The sequence below is a fragment of the Tenrec ecaudatus genome, chromosome 16, assembly GCF_050624435.1.
Source record: "Tenrec ecaudatus isolate mTenEca1 chromosome 16, mTenEca1.hap1, whole genome shotgun sequence".
NCBI lineage: Eukaryota > Metazoa > Chordata > Mammalia > Afrosoricida > Tenrecidae > Tenrec > Tenrec ecaudatus.
The window spans coordinates 51,565,884-51,591,355 of record NC_134545.1 but is presented as its reverse complement, the minus strand read 5'-3'; the positions used below and the strand labels follow the sequence as shown (position 1 = coordinate 51,591,355).

Here is a 25,472-nt window from a genome sequence, read left to right as displayed (position 1 = left end):
TTCCTCCTTCAATCTGTCAACAGCCCCCTAAGGGATATCTCTTCACCTTCGAATGTCCCGAGCACTCAAGACTCTGGGTGGAGCTTAGATTTTCAGAGCTTTCTTTGTAGGCATGTTTTAAACCCAATTGATGATCAAATTTTAGTGGCTGAAGGCTTATAAAGTATTTTCATACTTCCCAATAATCATTTATATCAATCGTTATATCAACAATAATAAACAGAAGAAATCAGTATAAACAAAGTAGTATCAGATCCCAAACTCAATCCTTGAAACGGTCAAGTTCAATCCTTATTTGTCTTATCTTTATCTAAACTATTCACTTGATAGGAAGTATGGCCTTAGGCCTCTGACTGCATCAGCGAGAGCCAGGCTTTCTGTCAGCCATTTTGGCCTTGCCAGCCATTTTCACTGAGCAGCATGGTCTCTGAGATTTCAGGGGTACTTTCGTCCCCTGAACTCAAAATATACATTAATCATATTCATTTTCACCATGTCAAAGAGGAGTAACCAAAGACAAAAAACCAAACAAAATAATTAAAACTTTAACTTCCCATATTCTTTCCAGAAAGCAACCCAGTAAACTGCACGGACATCTCTGACCTCTGGCTAGCCAAAGAAGGAAAGCTACCCTGAGGCAGAGGTTGAGCAAGCGTCCACTCTCCATCTTTACGATTTGTTGCTCTGGTGTCCCACTCCCAAGGTACCATAACGTGTCAGTCTGGGTAGACTAGAGAAACAAATCCAGAGACACTCATATGTGGACGGGAGAGCTTTCTATCAAGAAGAAACTATGCTTCAATGACACATAGAGCCATGCGAGAGCCCCAGGACTGCGGAGACCCACGGAGAGCCACACCAGCGCTGAGATCCTTCCACGGCCACTGGATCCACAAGACTCGCCACCCACCGGCCTGCGCTCTTCCTGCGTTCGGCATCATTGCATGTGTTGTGTGAGTCTCAAGAGAAATTCATGGGCAAATATTGGACTTATGGGCTAATATTGAACTCATCGTCTGGGCTGGGATGTTTTCTTGATGCATAATTGCTTCCTGATATAAGTTCTCTCTTATACACGAGAGCCTCTGGGTTTATTTCTGTAGTTTGCCCCGTCTAAAACACTAAGCAAATCACCAGGGAAGCTGGGTTACATGAAGAATTCGGTGTCAGGTTCAAAGGAAAGTTTATTAACAACCTGCATTATTCAGGTGTCACAAGCTTGCTTGCTAAAAGCAAGGAGGACTTGAAGCCCTTGCTGATGAGCATCAAGGACAACAGCCTTCAGTGTGGATTGCAAGCCAATGGAAAGAAAACCAAAATCCTCAAACTGTCATAACAGTATCATAATAAATAGAGAAAATGTTGAAGTTGTCCGTGATTTAAGTTTGCTTGGTTTCACAATCAATGCTCATGGAAGCAGCTTTCAAGAAATAAAAGGTATACTGCTTTTGACACATCTGCAGCACGAGACCCTTTAACGTACTGCGCGCTCAGGTGTCGCTCTGAAGATTAAGGTGCACCTGACCCACGCCCTGCATTTGCAATCACTTTCTATGCATGGGGAAGTTGGACATTGAATAACAAAGGTGGAAGAAGAATGGAATCCTTCGAATTATGGTGTTGGTGAAGACTATTCAAAGCACCATGGATTGCCAGAAGATCAAATAAATCTGTTCTGGCAAACGTCCAGCCAGAGTGCTCCTTAGAAGCAAGGGCAGTGACACTTCATCTAACGTCCTTCATGTTATCAGGAGAGACCAGGCCTCAGGAAAGGACGTCGCACTTGGAAAAGTAGAGGGTCAGGGAAAAAAGAGGACGACGCTGGATGAGATGGATTGACACGGTGGCTGCAACCATTGGGAGGCTGGCGCAGGGCCAGGCAGTGCTTGGTTCTGTTGTGCATAGGGTCGGTATCAGCCAGAACAATGTCCATGGCACCTAACAACCAGAGGCGCAAGTAAACAGCACGTGAGCTTTGTTGGATAACTGCAAATGCGTACACTTATTTAGGATAAAATTCCTCAGGAACGGTCCTTCTGTGAATGGTCCCACTACAGTGCACTCGGGCCCAGGGGCGCAGCGGCAGGACCCAGAGCCTCAGAGTGTGTGCAGCCAGCTGACATGCGGATCAGACTGTGGGCCTGGGCCAGGTTCAACGTGGGGCGCCCGCAGGCCCGGCAGCCAGGAGGGCCACGTGGCGCGGCAGGGAGAGAGGACTAGCCAAAGCCACCTTTCAGCCCTTGCTGAGGGGACAGCAGACAGGGTGGGGGCAGAGTGAGCAAAACCCGGAGCCTGAAGCTCCTGAGAATGAGGCCAGCCCAGCCAAGGCGATTTTTGCGGGGTCTTAATTAAGCCTGGGCCCCCATTGTTCCTTTCAGGGTGGAACATATGTTCATTAGGCTGGGGATTGGGACTGAAGTGCCAAAGATGCTCTGTAGCCCGCCAGGGCGGGGAGGGGTCGTCCCCAAACCCACCAGAAGCCAACCGACACAGGGCCTCTGGGCCAGATTTTCCCAAGGCCGCCTTCAGCTAGAGCAGCAAAAAATAAAATAAATAAAATAACCCAAACAAAAAAACTCAACTGGAAGACAGTTGAGCAGCGTGCCCTGCCCGATCTCTCTCGCGGAGTGAGGGGGGGGGAGGGGAGGCACCCATGCTAACCTCACCTCCCAGCTTCGGCTGAGTGGGCAGCATGTCCTTTGGTGTGCCTCGGTTTCCCAGTGTGCACCATCAAGGTGAGGCTGGCTGGGCAAGTGGACAGTCAGCAACCACCTGTTACCCCCATGACACCCCCCCCCCAAGACCAGGATCCACTCGCCCAGTGGTGAGGGACTTGGGCTTAGGGTCAAACTGCCAACCAATGTGTTTGCTCACCTGGCAAATGGGGATACTAAGGCACCCCATGAAACCGCACAGTGTTTAAACCCTGGGCTGCTAACCAAAGAATCGGCAATCGGAACCCTCCAGGCCCGGTGTGGAGGAAGAAAGATCCCGGTGATCTGCTCGCTCTCGCAGGGCTGCTCCACCCGGGCGCCGAGTCAGAGCCCACTCACGACGTGGTGTCTGACAACAGTTCTCAGCCAACCGGTTGGCAGTGGGTCACGGTGTGGCGCCCTTAGCGCGCAGTGTCTGGTGAGCGAGTTTGTCTCGTCCACCTTCCCCTCCTGGAGCGTGGGTGGTGAAATGAAGGGCCCGCCCCTCCAAGCACACTCGGAAGGGTGGAGAGCGGGCAGAGACCCCCTTCTGCACAGGTCCAGCAGGGCTGCAGGAGCATGAAGAGCAAGCCCCGTGGGTGGCGGGAAGACCCCACACAAACTGACTGTGATTGGATGGTTGTGGCTGGCCACCGGCCAAGGGTAACAGCTTCTGGAGGGAGAGGGTGGGAGACTCAGGAGGGAGGCAGAGACAGACTGTTGGTGCCTTTCAGCCTTGACCCAGGTGACCCTTTTTGCCTCTGGGCCAAGTATTGGGCAGCTAGCCCCCAGGTCAGTGGCCATCTCCGCTGTGAGAGAAAGACGAGGCTGTCCATTGCCATCAACATTTGCACTCTCAGAAATCCTATTTCCACGATAGGCTTTAAGGGGCGCTGCAGGGACAAACCTCTATCTACCCTCCTGCCCCAGCTCAGGCCGCCTCCTGTGACTGGACTTGCCCGTTGGTCATAACTTATTGCCACTCCTTAACCCAACCCCACCCCCAGGGCTTTGAACCCAACCCAACCCAATGCTGGCAAGTCAATTCCAACTTCTACCAACAGTGTCAGACCAAACAGAAGTGCTCCTTATGGTTCCTGAGACTAAATCTTTACAGAAGCAGCCAGCCTCCCAAAGTGGGACTGGCGAGTTTGAACTGCCCATCTGGTGCTGAGCAGCCCCATGCTTAGGTGCCCTTGAGTGGAGTAGTTTCTGACTCCACACTATGTATGTACAACCAGACGAAGGACTGCCCAGTGCTGCGCCATCCTCTTTATGTCTGTGCCCGTCGTGGCAGCCACTGCGTCCTTCCATCTCGCCTGGGGACTTCCTCTTTGTCACCGAGCCTCTACTTTACCAAGAATGATGTCTTTTTCTGGGGACGGGCTTTCTGGCTGCATAGTCTCTTCCAAGATCGATGTATTTGTTCTTCTGGCTGGCAGTCCACCAGATCAAATTGAACTCACTGCTGACTCATCACAAACCCCGGAGACTGAAATTGTTTAGGAGAGTACACAGCCCTGTCTTTCTCCAGTGGGGTTGCTGGTGGGTTCGAACTGCCGACCATGCGGATGGCAACCCAACTCTTAACCATTACACCACTAGAGCTCCAGCTGGCACAGTACTTTCAATATTCTTTGCCAGCACCGTAATTCAAAGGTATCAATTATTCTGCAGTCTTCCAAAGTCAAGGGCCACTGGACATATTCACTGCCGTGGAGTCGATTGCGACTCATGGCAAGCCTACAGGACAGAGTCGAGCTATGCGGGTGGCCTGAGCCTGGGCCCAGCTTTCCTCCCAGAGTTTTTCTTCTGTGGGAGGGGCGGCCCGCCCTGCCCGCCCTGCCCGCCCCTGGCCCCCTCCTAGTCCCCACCCCGCAGTGCTCGCTCCTGCAGCCGCCTAGGTTCTATTCCACCCCTCCTCTGTCGCTGCAGCTCCAGCCGCGGCCCACAGAGGGCGCGTCCGCGCCGCGCCTGGCCCCGCCCCTGGCCCCGCCCCTGGCCCCGCCCCGCCGGCGCCCAGCTTCCTGTGAGGTCAGGTGGGAGGAAGCGCCGCGGAGCCGCGGGCATCGAACGCGGCCCGGCTCCGGAGCGAGCCCGCAGGTAGGGAAGGACGTGGGGCTGCATCCCTCCAACGCCCCGGGCCTGATCCCAGAGCCGCTCTGAGGATCCCGAGGCGCGGCAGCCCAGCAGCCCCCTCCCCGAAACCGCCCCCTGCCCGCTGCCTGCGTGGACCCCTGTCCCGCCGGCCTGGGCAGCACGGGGCCTGGGCCGAGGGTCCCGCCCTTGGCAAGCGTTCAAGCCCAGCCGGTGGGGGCGGGATGACGAAGCACCGAGACTTGGAAGGACCATGACCTCCCTCCCCCAACCTCTTTTAGGGCAACGGGCTTCAAAAAGGGAGCCCCTCCACCCAAGCCCCTGGCTGGGCCAAGAGCTCAGGCACTCGAAATCCCAGGGGAACCCCATGACTCAAGGGGAGTGTGCCAGAGTGCTTTGAGAATGTAGGTGGAAACTGGCCAATCTGAGAAAAGCGGGCTGGACGCAGACTTGGAGAAGGCAGGGAATGCCCCTCCACCCCCCACCCCCACATACCCCATCCTTAATAAAGGACTGTGACGGGACCTTTGGACAGGTCTGAGAACCCCGGATTCTCTGGGGTGCAGCTATCCCAGAAGTCATAGCAGTAGGGCGTACCCTCTGGGGAAGGCAGGGCCCTGCCTTCTGTTAGCAGTAAACCAACCTGTGTGACCTGAGAAGTGAGGGCCAGGTGAGGGGTTGCCCTCTGCTTGAGACAGGGGCCTCTCTCAGCCAGCACTGGTGAGTGAGTGGCCCCTGGGTGGTCTGCTGGCAGGTTTCCCCCCTCCCCCCTCTATAGGGTTTCTGAGACTAAGTCTGTCCAGGAGCAGCCTGCTTCATCTTTTCCCCACAGAGTGGCTGGTGGGTTTCAACCACCACCTTAGGCTTAGTGGCCCAGTGCTTACTCAACAACACCTCAGGGCTTCTTTTGCTGCCAGACAGCAGAGCTGAAGTCACTCGGAAATGGGGCCTGCATCTCCTGGGGATGCCTCTGCTGTGAACACACACACACACACACACACACACACACTATACCCATTGAATGCAAGAGAGCTTGGGTTGTTGGTATCACCAGCTAAGAACTCTGGTGCCTGGGGTGCCCTGTTTGACACCCACAGAAGGCCCATACAGGGGGGTTCTGGGTTCACATTTTTATCTCTGCTACCCATAGGTGCATGGTCAAGTGAGGGACCACTGTTCCTCACTCCCCACTTGTCCAGTAGCTGGCTAATACCTGCCTCCGAGGAGTGGCTTGAAGCTCAGATGAGATGCGCCCTGGTGGCCCGTCAGCAGTGCCTGGGCCACAGCCCTGTTGTATCTGATGGTGGTTAATCATACCAGTCCCATCACCCAGGGTTCCAGTGGACTCGATGTCAAGTTCACTGACAAAGATTGGAAAGGCTTTTGTTTAGCCAAGACTTTTGCCCAGCACACACTTGCCTTGACTAACTTCTTAACTTCTTACTAATCAGACCCTGCGCCTGCTCAGGGTGGGTGCCCAGCGTGAGCAGCCTGCACTGCGGTTCGTCCTGCTTCCAGCAAACAGCTCCTTGTCCCTGGTAAATGGCTAACTTTGGGCTTCTTGAGACCGGGGTGGGGTTGTGGCCAGCAATTGTGGACCCTCAGGATCCTGGTCACAGATCACTAAGCGTCAGGGCCTATTGGGAGGGCATCTGGACCATGTGACTCTTGGCAGCCCTCCACCCTGGCCATCACTGCAGGTGCAGCCTCGCAGGGAGCTGGGACTCGTCGGAGGATGGTCCGGATTTTGGCCAATGGAGAGATTGTGCAGGACGATGACCCTCGAGCGAGGACCACCTCCACACAGCATAGTAGCACACCTCACCAGGTAAGGGGGCAGTTGCCGCCCCTTTTCTCTGTACCCTTTGGCTCCCAGCAGTCTCTGCTGCTGGGATTACCTTTCCCGGCCTGGCCCTGCCTGCAGGGTAGAGGCATGGGCACACGCAGTAGGGGATAGGTACTGCCCAGCTCTGCCACCTCAGCTCTCCCTCCTCCAGGTGACTTCCCTGGACCTTCTTCCTGGGCACGACAACATAGTTGCCACGCTGAGCCTGTTGAGGTTCCTGTGGGTGGCATCCACAGGGATTGCTGAGAAAGGACAGGGTGATCCTGGGGGACTGTTGGGAACCACCTACCCTTTCCAGTACAGCCTTCCTCTCTGGGGGTGGGAAGGCAGGACCAGCCCGATGGGGTGCCCTTCTAGCTGGCATCTGAATGCCAGCCAAGCCTTCTCTGTGTTAATTTCTCTCTGTCCATCTTGTAGGGTTTCTTCAACAGGGGCCGTGGAGCTCTCTTGGGAGGTCCTGGCCCCCGCCAGCAACAGGCAGGGGCCAGGCTGGGAGCGACTCAGTCTCCCTTCCATGACCTCAACCGGCAGCTGATGAACATGGGCTTCCCGCAGTGGCACCTGGGTGGCCACGTCGTGGAGCCGGTGACCTCCATCCTGCTCCTCTTCCTGCTCATGATGCTCGGTGTCCGAGGGCTCCTGCTGGTGGGGCTCGTCTACCTGGTGTCTCACCTGAGTCAGCGGTGACCCAGGAACTGGTGTGAGGGGGGCGTGTGAGAGCAGGCGGGGGAGGGGTTTTTTCACCCTGTCTTAAGCACGAGGCCGAGGGAGACATCGCACAAGCCTTCTCCAGATGCCAGGCGAGAGATACTCTGGGACCCGTAGGTGTTTTGGGTTAGCCAGCAAGAAGTGGCACAAAATCAGAGCCAGAAAGGAACCCTCTCTTCCATTTTCTTCCACTCCTTCGGTGCCAAGAAGAATGAACATCTCAGCTGGTGCCAACATGCCCTGCTGCCTGGAGCGTGTGCGGGGAGCAGGCCGCTGGCTCAGGGCAGCCGGGGAAGTGTCCAGACTTTCCTAGTACTGGCTTTGTTTTCATTGGCTCCCTCCTCCTGAGGGCAAGTCCCGGTACTGGCATCTGTTGTTGGTGGTGAGAGTTTCAGTCAATAAATGGGGGCGAGTCCCTGTCCCTGTGAAGACATGGGTAGTGATGGTGCAGCTCTGGGGGGCCCGGGGAAGGTGGTTTGGGGACCAGGAGACCAGTAGACACCAGACTGTCTGGGGTGGTTTTCTCAGCTCTTTTCAGTGGGGGTTAGGGCTCTGGGAAGGGATCCAGGGGAAGTCAGGACTTGGGCCTCTTGCCTGGTACTTGGGTAGCATCTAGACTCACTCAGATGCTGGATTTGAAGCCAGCCTTGGGAAGATGGGTCCTTGGGCCAGAATGGTGGGGTGGGGGACAGTGGGTAAGCTGAGGTCCCATCCCCAGGGTCTTTGGCCCCAGGGGCTACTTGACTTCGTGAGGCCACTGCTGGCTTTTTCAGAAAGTGGGAGGTCTCCATGCATGTGGGGTAATGGGGAGGGCGTTGCTTCTCAGGAGTTTTGGTAGGGGAGCCCTGGAGCTATCTGCCCCACAAGGGGTGGGTGAGGACTTGGGACCCGCAGGGTCAAAAAGGCTGGGTGAGCTTGGGGACTGTGCCCTGGAAAGGGCATTCTGGCCACCTCAGATCCCTGAGTTTGATGGTTTGGGGAGGAGAGCAGGCTTGGGAGCTGCTTCTGGAAGTCCAGGGTGTGGGGAGCAAACCACTGTGAGATGCTCGGGGGGAAGAGAGTGGCTGACTGGTCCCAGACCCTGAGGCCCCTCGAGGGGAGGCCTCAAAGGGTCCCCCATGCAGCTGTTGTAGAGGAAGCAAAGCTGCCTCCCAGGGCTGCTGACAAGCTGTGCTGCCAGAACTTGCAACGTGCTTGGCACCTCACCACTGTCACAAAATGGCCACTGGTTTCATGCTGGAGCTGCCTTCGTGCAGTGGCTAGAACACTTGGCTGTGAACCGGAAGCTCGGTGGTTTCCACCAGTGTGTCCATGGGAGAAAGGCCTGACTGTCTTCGTGGGTAGACCAGCCTAGTCTATGCATTGGGATTGTCTCAATGACTGACACAGTTTGAAGTTTATGATGGGAGGTGCGGGGGAGGGGGGTCACAATCAGCTCGACTATGTCTGTGGACATTAAGGATTTATAACTAACTGTGGCTCGAGAGAAAGACAGGGCTTTCTACTCCCATAAACAGTTACAGTCTCAAGTTCAAGAAGAATAAACCCGGGAGGGAGGAGGTAAATGAGCTGATACCAAGGGCTCAAGTAGAAAAATGTTTTGAGAACAATGATGGCAACAAATGTACAAATGTGCTTCACATTATGTATGTATGTATAGGTTGTGATAAGAGTTGTGTGAGCCCCAATAAAATGATTTAATAATAATGAAAAACCCATCACTGCTATTTACTGGAGTATAGTAATAGTCTAATTATGGTCTTATTAAAAAATAAGATTTTTAAAAGATACGTATATAAATAAGGTGACATGACAATGTCAGAATCTGAAGTACTATAGCAAAACCAAAAATGAAACAATTATGACAAAATGCTGATAACCGTTATTTTATCTGTATCCATGCTTAAAATTTTTATTGAAAGAAATTTAAAAAGGATAAATTAAAAAAAAAAAAAAGGGTGAACCCTTCAGGAACAGTAATGGGAGTAATGATTCCTGGAAGGTACGGGAAGAGAGGTGGGAAGAGGGAGCAGAGAGCAATGATGACTGTATAACCCACTCAAGGGGAATGAAGACAGAATTGTAGGTGAACGGGTACATTGGATGCTGTAAGATACGGCAAAATAATAATATATAATAGTGCTACTAGGGGGGAGGGTGGGGGATAAAGGGGAACTGATATAAAAAAGTTCAAGAAGAAAATGTTTTGAAAATGATGGTGGTAGTTAATTGTACAATTATGCTTGATCAAATTGAATAGTGTATTATAGTATCCGTAAGTGCTCCTGTTAAAATGATTAAAAAAAAAAAAGTTAATCTTGGAAACCCACAGAGGTAGTTTTACCCTGTCCTGTGGCTTCACTGTGACTGGGAACCCACTGGATGGCAGTGAGTTTGGTGTGTTTTGAGGTTCCAGGGCAAGCTGGGGGTGAGTCCAGGCACGAAATGAAACCAGAACTGCCTAGGCCTGATTTCCCAGCCCCATCCTACTTGCCTGTAGCATTGGGTGGGTCTGTAATCTCCCTGCACCTCCAAGTTCTTCCCCAAAGATGCTTGACACCAGGCTTGAATTGGTTTTCTTCAAAGTTGGCCCTTGGCGCCATCTGGTGGAGTTTCTGGGGAGTGCTCCAGTAGCCCTGCTTGGACGTTTCTGCTGAGAACGCAGGATTCTGTTGCCATTCCTCATTTTTTTTTATGGCCTAGTCCCTGTGGACGGAGCCCTGGTGGTGCTGTTGGTAAGTAAGCAGTGGTGGATTAACTACCAGGTTGGTGGTTCAAACCCACTAGCAGCTCCTTGGGAGGAAGGACCTGGGCACAGGGCAGGATTTACAGTCTCAGAAACCTTACGGAGGGTTGCTAGGGATCGGGATTGGCTTGATGGCAGTGATTTTGGTCGGAGTTTTGTCCCGGGCTGAGCTCTATGCAGGGGCACTCACCGGCTGCTTCTCACTTCCCCCAGAACAATGAAAGTCCCAGGCCTTGCCTTCCCCCAGATGACAGCAGAGCCTCCGGTTAAAGTCCTTTCTGTGTGGTTACACGCGGTTGGTGGCAGCTGCAGGGCTGAAACCAGTGAGCGGGACCGTCCAGTCGAAGGCAAATTGCATCTGGGGGCTGGGTCTGGGAGAGGAACTCCCAGAAACGGTCCGCTGTTGGCAAGTCACTGGGCTCCAGTCTTGAATTGGACCTTCTGAGCTTTCAGTCCAGGGGAGAGACTGAGAAATGTCAGACTTGGCCACTGCCTATCCAGGTGTGTGACATGAGGTGACCCCAGTGCAGGAGACTTGCTCTAAGCCCATGCCCTTCCTATGGGTAGTGCCTGTCGGCACCTGTGTTTATCCCGAGCTACTTGGCATTTGTGACACAGGGCCCTGATCCATTGTCTAAACTCAAACTTGCCACCGAGTTGATACTGACTCATAGCCACCCTACAGGACAAGGTGGAACTGTCCCTATGGGTTTCCAAGACTATTCATAGGAGTCAAAGCCCCATTTTCTCCCCCGGAGTTGGCTGGTGGCTTTGAATGGCTGACCCTGCACCACCAGGACTTCCATCAATGTGTCTGTCTCATCGGTGGTGAGGACATTAGGGAGTCAGCGCTCTAGCTTGTATGCCTGGGGCAACTTACCCATCAAGCCTCCGTTTCCCCATCTGTTGTGAATTGGGCTGCCAGAGGGTGCTTGTGAGGCCTCAGTACAGGATGTGCGGGCGACTCACAAGGGCATGGCCTTTGGGGACCTTCCCCTGTCCACAGCCCTGATCGAGAGCATGTAAATGCATCTGTCTCCTGTAATCCCTTGAGAGAGATAGAAACAGTAAGTCTGCTTGCTTGGCTGCTTCCCTCTGAGTCCCAGAGAAATCTTTGACCTAGAAGAGGTGGCCTTCGGCAGCTTTGAACTCTTCCATTCCTGCAGAGCTACCTCCCGGTGAAGCCGCTCAAATCCCGATGCTGCCAGCAATGGGAGGGGAACACACCACAGGAGCCCTGGGCCAGGTGCTGCTTTCCCCTCTGACGGGGGTCTCATCTTGCCAGCCCACCTGGGCAGCTTTGAAACAGGCAGGAGTGGGCCCCATTCTCCTTGTGAGTGTCTGCTGTTAGGCAGACAGTAGGCTGCCCCCTTCCTGGGCGTTTTTTGGTTCCTGTTTGTCGCCCAGTCATGGCAGAGGGTCTGGCTTTTAGTCAAACCTTAGAGTGAATTGAATGAGAAGAAGGTGCAGGGAGGGCTCCAACTAAAGGGAAAAGCTCTCCCTGTCTGGCCAGTCTGGCCCTGGTGACACTCCCAGTAGGAATCCAGTGGGATTGGGGAATCATGCTAGCCAAACATTGGTATGTACACCCCCTCTCTCCCATGAATATGATGAGGGTTGGAGAGAGAGGACCCCGGGGTACACTGGGGGGCCCTGTGATGACGGCCTGCATCCCTGTGTCTTGTACAGGAAGCAGCAGCCCTCCTGTGGGGATGCCAGGGAGGGCATCCTGGCCCACTGAGCTCATAGCTGCCTCTGCTTCGGGAGCTGGGAGAGGCCCTCTTAGAGCTGTGGACTCTGCTCCCCTCTCCCTTGTTTCACATTCTCTGAGGCTGTAGAGAGAGTGGCCCTGTGGATGTACTGATGCCTGCTTTGTGACCTCAATTCAAGATGACCTCAATTCGAGACAGGATTTGATGTTGTCTCCACATGCCTTCTCTGCTTTATTTCTGGAGGGCTAGCCTCTGGCCTTTGGTTCCCAGGATGGAAACAAAGCAACCTGTTACCTGGCCTTTGGCTACCAGTAACTAGTTATCTGGGTACCTGAGACTCAAAATTCACTCAAGGGCCAGGCAGGTGACCTAGAAGTCTAGGTGAAGCAGCTGGGTACCAGTCAACAGGGAGGGGTGGGGCCTGTGGAGAATTGACCTTCAAAATCTACAACTCAGTGCAGGCTAAAGTGAAGGCTGATGCCAGCGAATGCCCTTCTCCGGAGGCTCCTCATTCCCCAGCTCTGTCCCTAGCTGCCTGAGGCTGTATCCCAGCTTCTTGCCCCCAACAACTGTGTGGCCGCTGGCAGTGTAGCCCCACCCTCAAAGCTCACAGAAAGGAAGGGCAATGGGGCTGATGTGTAGACAGCACTGAAGTGACATTACTGAAACATTACATCAAAATATTCTTGACGTGGCAGCTGGAGGTGTAACAACTGGTCAGTGATGTCGCTACAAGCCACACCTATGAATTAGCTAAGGCACAGTGTAGCTCTGCTCAGTTGCAAGGATGCCTAGTTCAGGGCTGAGTTCTCATCTGCAGGCCCAACTGAACATGGGCTGTTTCCAAGTTCCCCTGGGTCACTGGCAGAGTTCAGTTCCTTCAGGCCCTGTCGCTTAAGGCAGTTTACCTCTTAACACCAGCAAGAGCGTGAGAAGGAGAGGGGTGGTGGAAGAGAAATCGTCCATAGTGTAATGTAGTCATGGGCGTGATGACCCTTGACAGCCCATCAGTGTCGCCATCATCTGCTGATTAAAAACAAACACCAGCTCCTTCCCCCATTTAGGGAGAGGGGATCATAGGAGGTCATGAACATCAAGAGGGGCTGAGGGGAGTCCATCCACCCCAGCACCCAATACATTCTTGTCGTTATTACCATGGGTTGGATGCCTACCATGGGCCAGGCAGTAAATGGAGGATGTTATACATAAATGTTATTTCATTATTTTAATTGATTTATAGGTAAAACGTGGCTCAGAGGCCAGGCGCTTACAGAAGTCCTGCAGGGCAGGATTCAAAGCCAGCTCTCCCTGCTGCTCGTGTCTGGTGTTGCCCTCAAAGTCAGGGCATGGTGAAGCTGCCCCTGTACAAGTTCTCAAACTCCTTTGGGGCCCGGTTTCTCCCCAGGCTCAGTGCCTTCAGCCCTGGCTTTGGCTGCCCCTGCCCTTGGTGCTGGGCTTCTCCGTTCTGCCCTCCTTTAACCCTTCTGAGACATCAGTACATCTGCAGGGCCACTCTGCAGCCTCAGAGAATATGACACGGGGGAGAGAGGAGCACAGAGACCACTAGCCCTAAGAGGACTACCCCCAGCTCCTGGGGCAGAGGCAGCTAGGAGCCCAGTGGACTCTGTCTCAATCCATTGGACACAGATTCCACCAGTCTTTACAGGTGAGGCGATGCCGTGCAGCTCCTGACTGTTTGTGGTCAGAACCAGGGGTTCAGGGAACATCACAGGCTCCCCACAGGCCAAAAGAGGCCATCAGTGTCTGGACTTTGGAGTTGTGAGACCGAATGCAAAATCCAGTCTTCTCACCCGTTCTGTTATCTTGCGCTCTTTTACCTGTTTGTCAACCGGACATGGAAACTCTGCACACCTCCCTGGGTGCATCGTGACCTCAATTCGAGAGAGGATTCAGTGTTGCCTCCACATGCCTTCCGGGCTCTGTTCCCAGAGGGCTCGCCTCTGGCCTTCGGTTCCCAGGACGGACATGAAACGACCCAACCCGTTACTTGGCCTCTGGCTACCAGAACCTAGACTCTCTCCAGTAGAGCAGGCATTTGACCCCAGAACTCGGCTCCACTCAGTTCCTCCGACCAGAAGCACTTCTGTGTCTGGTCCACTCTTGCCCAGGCCACTGAGACCCACTCACCTGAGGGAAGCTCGGGGCTGGCCACCTGCTCCGTCTGCTCCAAGGATCTTTGTCTGACAAGGCGCACATTCATTGCTGACGCCACTCAGAGCGTTTTGAGGACAAGGACTGAAAAGCTAAAATAACTCTGGGGCAAGGTAAAAATCAACTTCTCTCTCACGTAGAGAAGACAGGAACAGACAATACAGAGGGGACTCTGGTCACCTCAGAGTCATGAAGGACTCTTGCTCTTCCTATCTAGCCGCTCTGCCTCATGACCCACGATGGCAGCTAAGTTCCAGCTAGCACGTACGTCGTCGTTCTCATTAGGAAGGAGGAGGAGGCGAAGATGAGTCCTGCCTAGTGACTCAGACCAGGCCATCTCTCGGGATCCATGCATCCTTCCCCATCAACATGCACAGCATTGAACTTTGATGGCGCTATTGGCTTGGTGCTTGCCCGCACTATGAACTCTAGGATTGGATCTTTGTCACTCTGGCCCTGCGGCCTAGCAGGGCACGTGCACACAGTAGGAGCTCTGTGAGTAGTCAGTCTCTGATGGCAGGCACACTTGAGGGTGTGCTTTGTACAAGCTCCTGATGCGACATGCATGAGCGAGGCTGGTCTGGGCCGCATCTGAACGGAGCTCCTGGTGACAAGGGTGGCTGTGGGCCAGGCCCTGGGCTGAGGGCTTGATACGCACAATCTCAGTCCTCACCAAAGCCCTGGGAGGTGACAAAACAGGCAGAAGGGCACAAGATAACGGAGCTAGTAAGTGAGAAAACCAGACTCGATGTCCAATGGATTGAGAGAAGACTGGCTCTCAGCCCACCCTTTCCCCCAACAGCGTCCTGGGCTCCTACAGGTCCAGGGCTCTCTTGGACGACAGAGGAGGGGCAGGGGGGCTGTGCCCGGGCAGGTCTTACTGGGGTACCAGATGCTTCTGCTGCCCTGTGTGAGACCCACTATGTCCTGCCCTTGAGCCAGACGGCACTCAGTGAGCCCCCAGTCTATGGGTTGACACGAGACTCTCTGGCGGAGAGGGGTAGAGGTGTTTCTGGTCTCTCCAGACCCAATCAAATCTACTGCCATGGAGTAATTCCGACACATAGCAAGCCTAGAGGGCAGAAAAGACCTGCTCCCCGGGTGTCTGAGCTGCCAGTGTGCGGGAGCACACAGCCTCTTCTCCCTCCCTTCCATTTGTCTGAGAGGAATTGTTTGTCACAAAAGACTCCAAGGCCATTTTCAGGCTTACTTTTCCTCTCAGACCAATGTGTAGGGTTGAGGGGTATGGAGTCTGGTGGGCTTTTTTTGTTTGCTCTTTTTAAAAGAACCCCCACCAATCAAAACAACCCCCTCGCACTTGCCGCCATTGAGTCACCGCTGACGCAGAGTGACCCCACCCCCGTGGGTTTCTGAGGCTGTCACTGTTTAGAAAGCTCCATTTTTCTCCTGCCGTGGTTTCTAATCGCAGCCCTGCGGATCGTAGCCCAGCAGGGCTGGACCACCACAGCTCCCTTGGAAGACCCACCCTAGCTAGATTGACACAGCCCACTTCAAGAATGAAATGAACAACATAAACCTTCCATAAATATATATAGTTCTCTGTCTCCCACCCCACCCCCCTCTTTCTCTTGAGGAGTGGCTGGTGGACTCGAACTGCTGACCACAGTAGCCAGCACCTAACCCACAGTGCCACAGGGCTACTGGAATACTCATCCTCCCCTGCCATCCAGTGGGGTGCCCTCAGTAGGAACACAATTCTGGTGGAGTCAAGGAATTGCAGACTGTTCAAGCCACCCACCCTGCTGAGGGTCCCTTAGCCCAACCTCTGTCTCAGGCAAGAGACCCGAAGATCACTCAGCCGGTCCGTGGCAGGGCTGCCCTACTTGGCGAGCAGGGTGCATCTGGCCCACAAAGCCATCCTGGGGATTCCGAGGAGGCTCCTAACAGGGCCCCTGGCCTGAATCGGTCCCCTGAGGCTGCGTGGAGGACACGCTGGGACCTGCTCGTTGGGGATAGCTCACAGTGCCTTGCTCCAGTGGCCAACAGCAGGAGGCATGAGGCACTGGGGCTGTGTCTGAGGCCCAGCTTCCAGCCATCCTCCCTCTGGCACCCTTTGGCTTGGGATCCCTGGGCAGGAGGCCCCCAGGTGGGCCCCGCTGATTCCAGACCCTCTGGAGCGGGGGTGTGTTCTTGTATCAGTGAAGGAGACTCCTCTTGAGCGAAAGGTGACACTGGTGTAAACAGAAGTGGGTGGGTGCCCTTGTGCCCATGGAAGTGAGCCTGGGCTCAGACCTCGAGTGAGATCTCCCTACCCCACCCCACCCCACCCCTGCTCAGCAAGCTGTGCTCTGCGTGCCATGGAGGGATCCCTCTTGAGAGAGGCTGCCTGCCTCCTGGAGCTCTCCTCTCCCCCAGGTCTTCTCTTCCTCCATTCCCCTCTCCTTCCTCACCCTCTCCTCTTCCTCTCTTCTCTGCCTCACCCCCTCTCCTCCCTGATCTCTCTGCTTCCTAGCTTTCTCCTCACTCTCCATGAGCCTGAGGTCCCTGAGGACCCTGCGGCTCCAGCCCCAGCCCCGACAGATACCTCATCTGCCAAGGCAGACAGGGACCAACACCAGTGGGTTTGTAGGATGCAGTTTCCATAGTGACGGTGCATCCCTGCCTCTGAGGTTCTCAGCCCTGGGCAGGTTGCCGTGGAGACGCCCTTCATTGGGGAGTGATTTGTGGGACCGTTTTTCTTCTGCCTTTTGCCTCGTTCCTTCTCTAGAAAAGCCTGATGGCCCCAATGGTCTTTCCCCACTCAGGCCGATGCGGAAGCCCTGCCCAAAGGGCCGCAGGTGGTTGGCGGCATTTTTTTCTCCCAGAGCCTTTCCCGGTCTCATGGAGTGAGTCGGTCTCATCAAAGGCCAGCCAGGGGCTTCCACAGAGAAACGGCAATGCAGACTGCACTTCCACCTCTTCTGCACACTGATCCAACTGGTCAACCTTGCCACCTACCAGCCATTTCCCCAATGGGTCCTGCGGCTTTTAGAGGGAGGGCAAGAGGACCAAGGGGTGTGGTGGGGAAAGGAAGCACATGGGTGGCCTCCAGCTCCCGGGCATTTTTCTGGGAACCATTATAGGTTAGAAGATGGTGTGTGAGTGGTGTATGTGTGCGTGTGGGGGTATCACTGGGTCAAGAGGGAAGAGGAGATGGGGGAGCAATAAGGGTGGGGAGAAGAGATTGAGTGAGAGCTCAGGTCACCGGGAAAGCGAGGCTGTGTTAGCAGGAGCAGGTCGCTGGCGGTATTATTCCTTGTAAATCAGACCACAGCCCCCAAGCCCCGGGCAGCCCTCCCTCCCATCCCACCCCCCACCCCCACCCCGGCTCCACCAAGCAGAGAATGTGTGTGTTGACTTAAAAACATATTGAGCACATTGGGCCTCTCCCCCACCTCCAGACCCCCTCACAAGTTGAAAGCCATTACAATAATTAATTAAGGCAGGGAATTAATTAAAGAGTCATTTGCACCCACCCTCACTGAATAGATCAATGGGGGAAATGTGCAGGCGAAGGCGGGGAGCTGCTGGAGGAGACAGCAGGCTGGGAGAATTTACAGATGCAGCTAGAGACAAAGGGCATTAGTGTGGGGGGCCGAGGGCTGGGGCTGGGGGTGGGGGTGGCTGGCAGGGAGGCTCCTGAGGAGGGGGAGAGCTCAGTGTGCGTCAGAGGGCCTGGGGCCTTCCAGGAGCTTCTCTGGGTTTTCACTGCCTGGAGGTCCCTATCACCATGGAAACACATTTCTGTGACTGAGTGATAGACCAGAGCCCATCAGTGCAGGGGTCCCGCCCCAGCAGTGTGCTTTCCAGCGGGCAAGGTGAAGCAGCCGCAGAAGACATTGCTGTGCTGTGCTGTGGTGGGGTCTATGTATGTGTCTGAGGTGTGTGCGGTGTGGTGTGCTGTAGTGTTCTGTGTGCGGACAGAGGGAGGCGGGTGCTATGAGATGTGTGTGTGGTGGAAGGGAAGGACAGCCTAGCTCAGCGCCTTGATGAGCCAGCCTGCAATGTCTCTTCACCAAGTTCAACACACTGTTCAGGCCCTGGGACCACTGCTCCGAGGTCACCTTTAAACCTTAAATGCAAACAATCCTGAAATCTTCTTAAAACCAAGCAGCTGTTTAGCTTAACTGGAAAAGCCAGCTCTGCCTTGCGCTTACGGTCCTTTAAATAGAAGTTCAAGGTGAAAGCAGGCACACAAAGACTAGGTAGGAACCTTCAGGGAGTGGGGCAGAGAGCTCATTCACGGCGGAGAAACAGCTCAGAGGAGGAAGGTGGGAATGGTGGACACACTGACTCTGCATACATTTTACTGGGTATATTATGAGCAGGAAAACCCCAAACCAAACTCACTGCCCTCCTGTCGATTCCGACTCACAGCAATCCCATAGGACGGGCCAGGACTGCCCCGTGTGGGTTTCTGACACTGACTCCTTTTGGAGTGGAAAGCCTTGTCTTTCTCCTGAGGAGCGGCTGGTAGTTTCCTCCCCGCCCCTGAAATGCTGACCTTGGGGTCAGCAGCCCAATGCGGCACCACTACATCAAAAGACAACAGAATAAAGCAAATTGGAAAAAAATTTCACCACGCTGCAGACATGACCTGCTACTGTTAACTAGACTGAGAATTATTACAATAAAAAAGACCAGTTTCATGAGCATATAACTCACAAATACTGTAATTTAATAGTTCAGTCATATTAAGAAGAGTTGTACAATCGTCACCACAATCAGTTTTAAGACATTTTCTTTCTTGTACCCACTGTTATTAGCTCCCCATTCCACCACCACCACTCAGCCATATCTCCAAGAAACCATTAATGCAGTTACTGTTTCTATAGATTTACCTAGTATGGATTTTTCAAACAAACAACAACAAAGCAAAACAAAAAAACTAGACCAAATTGAAAATGGGTCAGAAGGAGACCAATGAGAAGGGATACATTGTAACCTACGGTCATCTGCATGAATCCACTTTCCAGTGCGCTCTGCGTGCCAGCCAGGCTGCTGCCCTCCCTAGTCCGTGGTCAGAGGGGACTCATTGGACACTTCCTACACCCTTATCTCCCCTCGACTTTTCTTTTTAATTGAAGCAATTGTACAATGGGTCTTAAATGGTTAGATAGTGCATTTTAATGTGACTTCATCTGCCATAATCAACATTCCACTGTTCTCTGGCTGGTAACCAGGCTCTTCACATCTCTCCGCTACGGCCAGCGTGGGTTTACAGGAGGCTTAGCATGCCTGTGGGTCCTGCAGATGGGTCTGGGCCTTCCACTGTTATCCACAGCCTTCTGCAAACCCAGTGATCGCAATGTAGGCTCTGGTACCATTTCCTCCTTCGGATTTGGGTTTTATCCTTTACAATCCTTGATCCCACAAGCTGGTGTGCTTCTTCCATGTGGGAATTATTATAGGTTTTAAGGTAACTTTTCTCATGTTGTCAGAGTTTGGAGATCTTAAGAACCCCTTCCTTTCCTCCTATTCCTGTGGTCAATCTGCTTTCCATTTAATGCCATTTTTCTCAGAAATATTTCTAGACTGTAATGTGTTGCGTGTGTGACTTGGTGGGTTTAACTTGTTCCAGCCCGCGTCTTTGTTTCGCCTATTTTGAGCTTTCCAGATCTTTCTGGAGGACTTGCTTTAAACTAAAACAGAAATAAAAACAAGAGACCCCCAATCCCACTCTTGTGTTTTTCCGTGTTGGCTATTACTGTTTTTCACGTTTAGGGGGAAATTATCAGAAGCGTGAGAGTCATGAGGGAGCGAGTGCCCATCACCTCTCCCAGTGCCATTTTCTGCTGGGCCACAGAGAACTCCCCGAGACTCTGGGGCTTTTTCTACAAGCTCACAAAATGTAGTGTGTACTCTCCTGCTGTTATTGATGGAGGTCTCCTGTGAGCCTTGGGGACTCAGGGGTGGACAGTCTCTGGGGGGTGACAGTCGGCCTGCAAGCACACAGCCATCAAGGTTCTGTGAGAGAGACTAGCTGGCTGTCCTGGAGTGGGAATGGTCCTGAGTATCCCTCCCCATCCTCTGTGGGTACGAGCGTAGAAGCAATGAGGCTGCACATGGGCAGGGGCAGAAGCTGGGGGAACCCGGCCGTGGTGCTGGTGGTATAGCATAAAGTCGGCCATCTGTTTGGATTCCCCCTTTCTAAGTGCAGGCGCACGCTTGGACCTAATGTCCCTGCAGTCTTTCTGTGAGGGGCTCCTCTCCCCGAGGGTAGGAGTTTCAGGCCACTGGTCTGAGGTGGGTGAGTGGCTGTTCTGGGCCTCAGTGTGGCCCAAAGCTGAATGGGTGAGTGAGGAGGAGGAAGTCAGAGCTGGAGAGCCCCATCCAGAGACATCCAGGCTTCTCCTCAAATGTCTCCGTTTTCCCTGTGGCTGCTAACTGGAAGGTCGCCAGTTCAAAACCACCAGCCGCTCTGAGGGAGACAGATGAGGCTTCTAATCCCATAAGCAGTTACATTCTGTAGCTTGACCCTCCCTTGTAGAGTCTCCACAAGTCAGAACTGACTCGACGTCAGGGAGCGGTTTTCGGTACGTATTTTCACATAAGTGGGATCACGTCGCGTGGATATGAATTTGTATGTTTCATATGTTTCAGATTCTTCTGGTGCTTTCTGATGCCTTCGGCTTTAGGGGGGCTGGCAGCCTCTCTACACCCCACTCCTCATGTCCCAGGGCCTCAAATCGACCTTCGGGAGAACTGCTTGGTTTTTCCGCGTGAAGTCAGTGGTTGACAGTGGTTCTGTTTTAAAACACACCCTGCCAGTGTTCAGAACATAAATACATGTATGTGACACAGGCAGTGGGTCACGAGGACAGATGAAAACATGCGTGATTTGTGTATGCAACATGCAGAATGCGCTACAAATGAAGATGTAGACATTAAGGATTTGAGGAGAAGTGGGTACCTCCACAATCAATCAGGACCAAGGGGCAGTTGTGTAATTGGGGGGGGGGTGCAATTAAAGAGACATCAGACAATATAAGGCAGGCGAATACTCACCTCAGGGGTGGCCATGATCTCAGCAGCCAGGTCCACACACACAGAGAATATATTTCTAACCAACTCTTGTATACACTCAGGGGGTGTGCAAGCCCCCCTAATTATAGGTAGCCACATACGTAACAGGAAGGGGTTGTACCATAGACATACACATGACAGGAAGTGGATGAGCTAGGGGTGTATACCATTAGGAAGGGGAGTATTAGGGATACACCTGTGACAAGATGGGCAGACTCTAGATTCAAGGTGGTCCTCCCTGAGTTGGCTTGACCTTGTCTTAGGGTTCCCCTTCAGGGGAATAATCCACTATCCTTAGCAGGGAGTGGGCCCCACCAAGGGTGGGACAGACTATAGGGTCTGATTGCTCTAGATGGCTGGTAACCCTCAGGGAGATAACCTTTAAGCAGCTGACCTCCAAGTGTACAGACATTGACCATGTGTTAGCAAGCAGCGTCTTAGGTTTCGCATATAATATGGGGGGACAGCCTGGGGGAAAACCTTTCTGTTTCCCACAGGGAAGAAAATCCAAAGTGGCATGAAAAGAGAAGAGAAGAGAAGAGAAGAGAGAGAGAGAGAGAGAGAGAGAGAATGAGGCCCTGCCTAGGGATGTTTCTGGAGGTAAGGGGGCCTGGGGAGGCTGGGAGGATTGAGCTGGAAACCTGGTCCACTAGAGGCCTCCCCAGAGCCCAAACGCAGACCTGCTGTGGCCCCACAGGAATCTGCAGAGGGAGGCGCACACAGTGGGGCTGAGGGTCCCAGGGCCTCAGGGTCACCCTTGGAGGGCGGACTGGGGCATTTGGTTGACTCAGGGCAGAGCCCTGTGCCTCTCCCTTTCCGTGTCTCTGGGACGCACAGCTGCTGTGGGGCGTGAGGGTGGTACAGGGCTGGGGGTGGCTGCAGGCTCAGCTCCTCTGCCTCTACTTCCCCAAGAACAGAAGCCAGGCACACCCGGCCAGAACTGGAACGTTCCCCTCTGCTCACGTTTCCATGTGTCAGCGACAAGCATCTCTCAGACACAGACGTTGCTGGTTTCCACGCCGGGCCCGCCCTCCCCGTCAAAGCTGTGGAGCAGAGCTGTGCTGACCGAGGGTGGTCTCTGGACAGGGGGGGGGCCGGGGGTGGGATGGGGGTGGAAGGGGGGGGAGGGGAGGGTGCTCTGAGCCACAAGTTGCTCAGCACCTCATGGTTTCTGCACACTGACCTGACTGCACCCAGCCGGCCCCAGAGGGGCAGCGCTACACAGATGCTTACTTCTGTGCTCGGTCCCTGGGTGTGGGGGATTCTAGAATTCACCCTGAGATCACCGGGCAGGCCAGCCTGAGGGCAAAGATAAGCTGATGAAAGGGTTGGAGGTGAGAGAGAATGGAATCGGGTCCTTTGTGACATTTTAAAGCCACTGACCCAAATCCACCTCCCAATCCTACCCGTGAACGTTTCACCTACGTCAGCAACGCATTCCTTTCGGGGTGAAACTATTTGGAGGTGACTTCCGTTGTAGGAGCCTGGTAGCGTCACGGTTATGGGCTTGGTTGACTTTTGTTGCTGTGACTTACAAGAGAGAGCCCTAAATGATGCAGGCCTGCACCCCAAAGACTCTGGTGCATGAGATGGATCTTGACGTACATGCTCTAGGATTCTCCGAGGCCTTCTTACGAGAGCCCGGTGCTGTGTGACTCTGGAGCCTGCACCCAGCAAATGTGTACAGAGTGAATGGGTACTGAATCCATGTGTACTGAGTCCTGAGTGGGCACTCCCAGAGAAATGAAATGTGGGCCCCAGAGATGCTTTTGCTTTGTCCGGGTCCAAGCTGGGGTACCTGTCATGCTGCGATGGAGGGGATGCACAGAGGCACCGTGACACAGAGAGCAGGGTGTGTGGGGGAAGCTGTCAGTCTGTCATGTCTGTTGTCATGGCCTCTCTGCTTCCTGACACTCCTCCGACAGGATCCCATTCCCACTGGAGATCCAGTGAGCACCCAGCCCAGCCTATCCCAGCACTCCACCCCCACCCCTTTCTGTCCAGAGCTGTCCATTCAAGGATGGGCATTTTGCCCCAAGCAGATGAACCAAATTGTCCCTTGAGTCATTGCTGGAGCTTTGTGGCGGTTGAGGTGACAGTAGATGCTGACAGTCATCTTAGTGTGTTCTCCAGACCAGAAGAAGCCAGGTCTCTTGAGTGATGATTTAAAAGATACACAAAAATCTACTGCAAAACCAGGCAGATATCAATAAAAGAAATGTATAGAGTACCATTCCTAAAGAATGTTAGGTTTCTCGGGTGAGAAAAACTTTGGTCCTTGGCTTCACAGGAGGAAGAATTCACATCAAAGCCTGATTTGTGATCCAAGTAAGCTTTTACTAAGGATAGAAGGAGTTTCAGGTTTACACAGGCGCACTGTGAGGGGGCACTCACTCCCACGTGTGGAGGCCCGCGGCCGGCCGGAGGAGATGCTGCCCCGAGGAGCAGCTCCAGAGGAGAAGAAGGGCTTCGGGCTCAAGATCCCAGCTTTGTCAGGCTTTTCACTGGCTGTTGGCTGAATTAAACTCACCCGACCTAGATGGGGGCCAGTCCAGGTGTACCGCCCACCTAGGTACACCGCCCCTTCCTGGCTCAGAGCCCAAATCTCTGAGCATGCCCAGTGGACACCCTGGTCCCTGTTCTACCTAACAAGGACATAGGCACAAAAATTCTCATCAAGATCCTAGCCAATAGAATCCAACAACAACAACAACAACACACACACACACACAAAATATTAGGACCAAGGTTCATATCAGACATGAAAGGATGATATTAAATGTTATCTAGTCAAAATTATCAAAGTAACCACCACCTAGATAAAATAGAAAAACAAAACAAATAATGCACAGTCATATCAATTGATGTAGAGGAGGCGTTTGGCAAAAATGTAACACAATTCCTGATACAAATACTCAGCAAATGAGTACTATCAGGAAGCATCCTTAGCAGAAATAAAGGCATGTATACATGGATTTATTTGGCTTGGCATCTACCGGCCTGTGGTCTTCCTGCTTCCTATTCATTGGCCCCCACAGCTACAGGTGCCCAGAGAAGCCTTCAACTTACATCTGACCCAATCACTTGGACTACATTGGACTTACTCGTTTCTACATGTGTGAGAGCCATTGATAGAAATCTCTTTCTATACACATGCACACACACGAGCCACTCTTTTTGCTTCTTTAGAGAACCCAGCCTAGCACAGGGCCCAATTCATGTCATAAATATGCTATCACACATAATGAAAAGCATACTAAAAAAAGATGACTCAGAACTCTTAAGTATGCGATATTTAATGGGCACTAACAGTAAAACGAGAGCCTACAGAGTGGGGAAAGATTTGTTTGGCAATGCCATGTCAGACAAGGGACTATCTCTAAAATTTATAGAAAACGTCAACCCGTTCAACAAGAGAACGAGAAACAATCACATTTAAGAACGGGCAGAGGGCATCAACAGACCTTCCCCAAAGAAAAGATTCAGGCAGCAGCAAAGACACGAAGAAATGTTGGCGCCCAGTAGCTATTCGGTAGGAATGCACATCAAAACAACAATGGGCAGCCTCCTCCGCACGAACAGCAACGTCCAAAAGAACAGAAACCAAATGCGGGAGAGGGTGTGAGAGGCTGGAACCCCCCACGGCCGGCCAGCCGGGCTCTAAGGCGGAACAGCCACTGTGGGAAGCGGTGTTGCATTTCCGTAGAAAGAAGTCGCATGTGGCTTAGCAATCCCCCCTCTGGGTATAGATCGTGGAGAAAGAAGAGTCAGCACACAAATAGATATACGCACACCCATGCTCATCATAACCACAAAAGGGTGGATGTGCCTGCCAGTGGAAGACCACCTCTGACAGCTGCCACACAACGGACACGGCATTCAAGAATATCGACGAACCTGCAGAGCATCTTATCTCATGGACAACCCTGGAGGGCGCGAGGCTCATGAAATCAGTTGCCGAAAGACAAATAGCGTGTGAGATGACTACTCTACAACGTCAGAGAGAGGTTGTCACGCAGACAAGATGCTCCTTGATGGTTTGCTAGCGGGGGAAGAAGAAGGAAGGCAAATCACTTACCAGAAGGTAGATGCATAAGAAAAAACTAAACGCAGTTATTGGGGCTGTGATAGGTCCACCTTCATGAGTCTTTGAACTCTTCATGAGACTCAGAGCTGGAGAGATCTCAAAGCAAGTTCTTCAGGTCCACCCTCCCCAGTCCTCACCCCACGCTCACGTTACTGAAGAGAAAACAGAAGCCCGGACTGGGTGAGTGACTTGCTCAAGTTCCCTTGGTGAGCAGTGACAGAGAGCTGGACTGGAGCTTGAATTCAAATATCCTGCCTAGCCCTGCCCGGACTCCACTCACCACACCCACTGCCCTTCCAGCTTCTAGACTTCGGCACAACTGAGTGGCTCTGCATTAAGGCTCTGCCTTCCACCTTCCCGGGTCTGTGGTAACCTTGGAAAGGCA

General features: G+C 53.1%; 1 protein-coding gene across 2 annotated transcripts; it reads left to right on the top strand.

The window, feature by feature from the left end:
- The first annotated feature begins 4,711 nt into the window (after window positions 1-4,711).
- Window positions 4,712-9,043, top strand: FAM241B (family with sequence similarity 241 member B). Of its 2 annotated transcripts, XM_075534327.1 has the most exons (4): window positions 4,712-4,796; window positions 6,242-6,328; window positions 6,491-6,618; window positions 7,054-9,043. In XM_075534327.1, exons 3-4 carry the CDS (start codon window positions 6,526-6,528, stop codon window positions 7,321-7,323), a joined length of 363 nt encoding a protein of 120 aa, XP_075390442.1. In that variant the 5' UTR covers window positions 4,712-4,796; window positions 6,242-6,328; window positions 6,491-6,525; the 3' UTR covers window positions 7,324-9,043. The 2 variants fall into 2 exon arrangements, with proteins under 2 accessions (XP_075390442.1, XP_075390443.1); XM_075534328.1 differs by lacking the exon at window positions 6,242-6,328.
- Window positions 9,044-25,472: the final 16,429 nt, after the last annotated feature.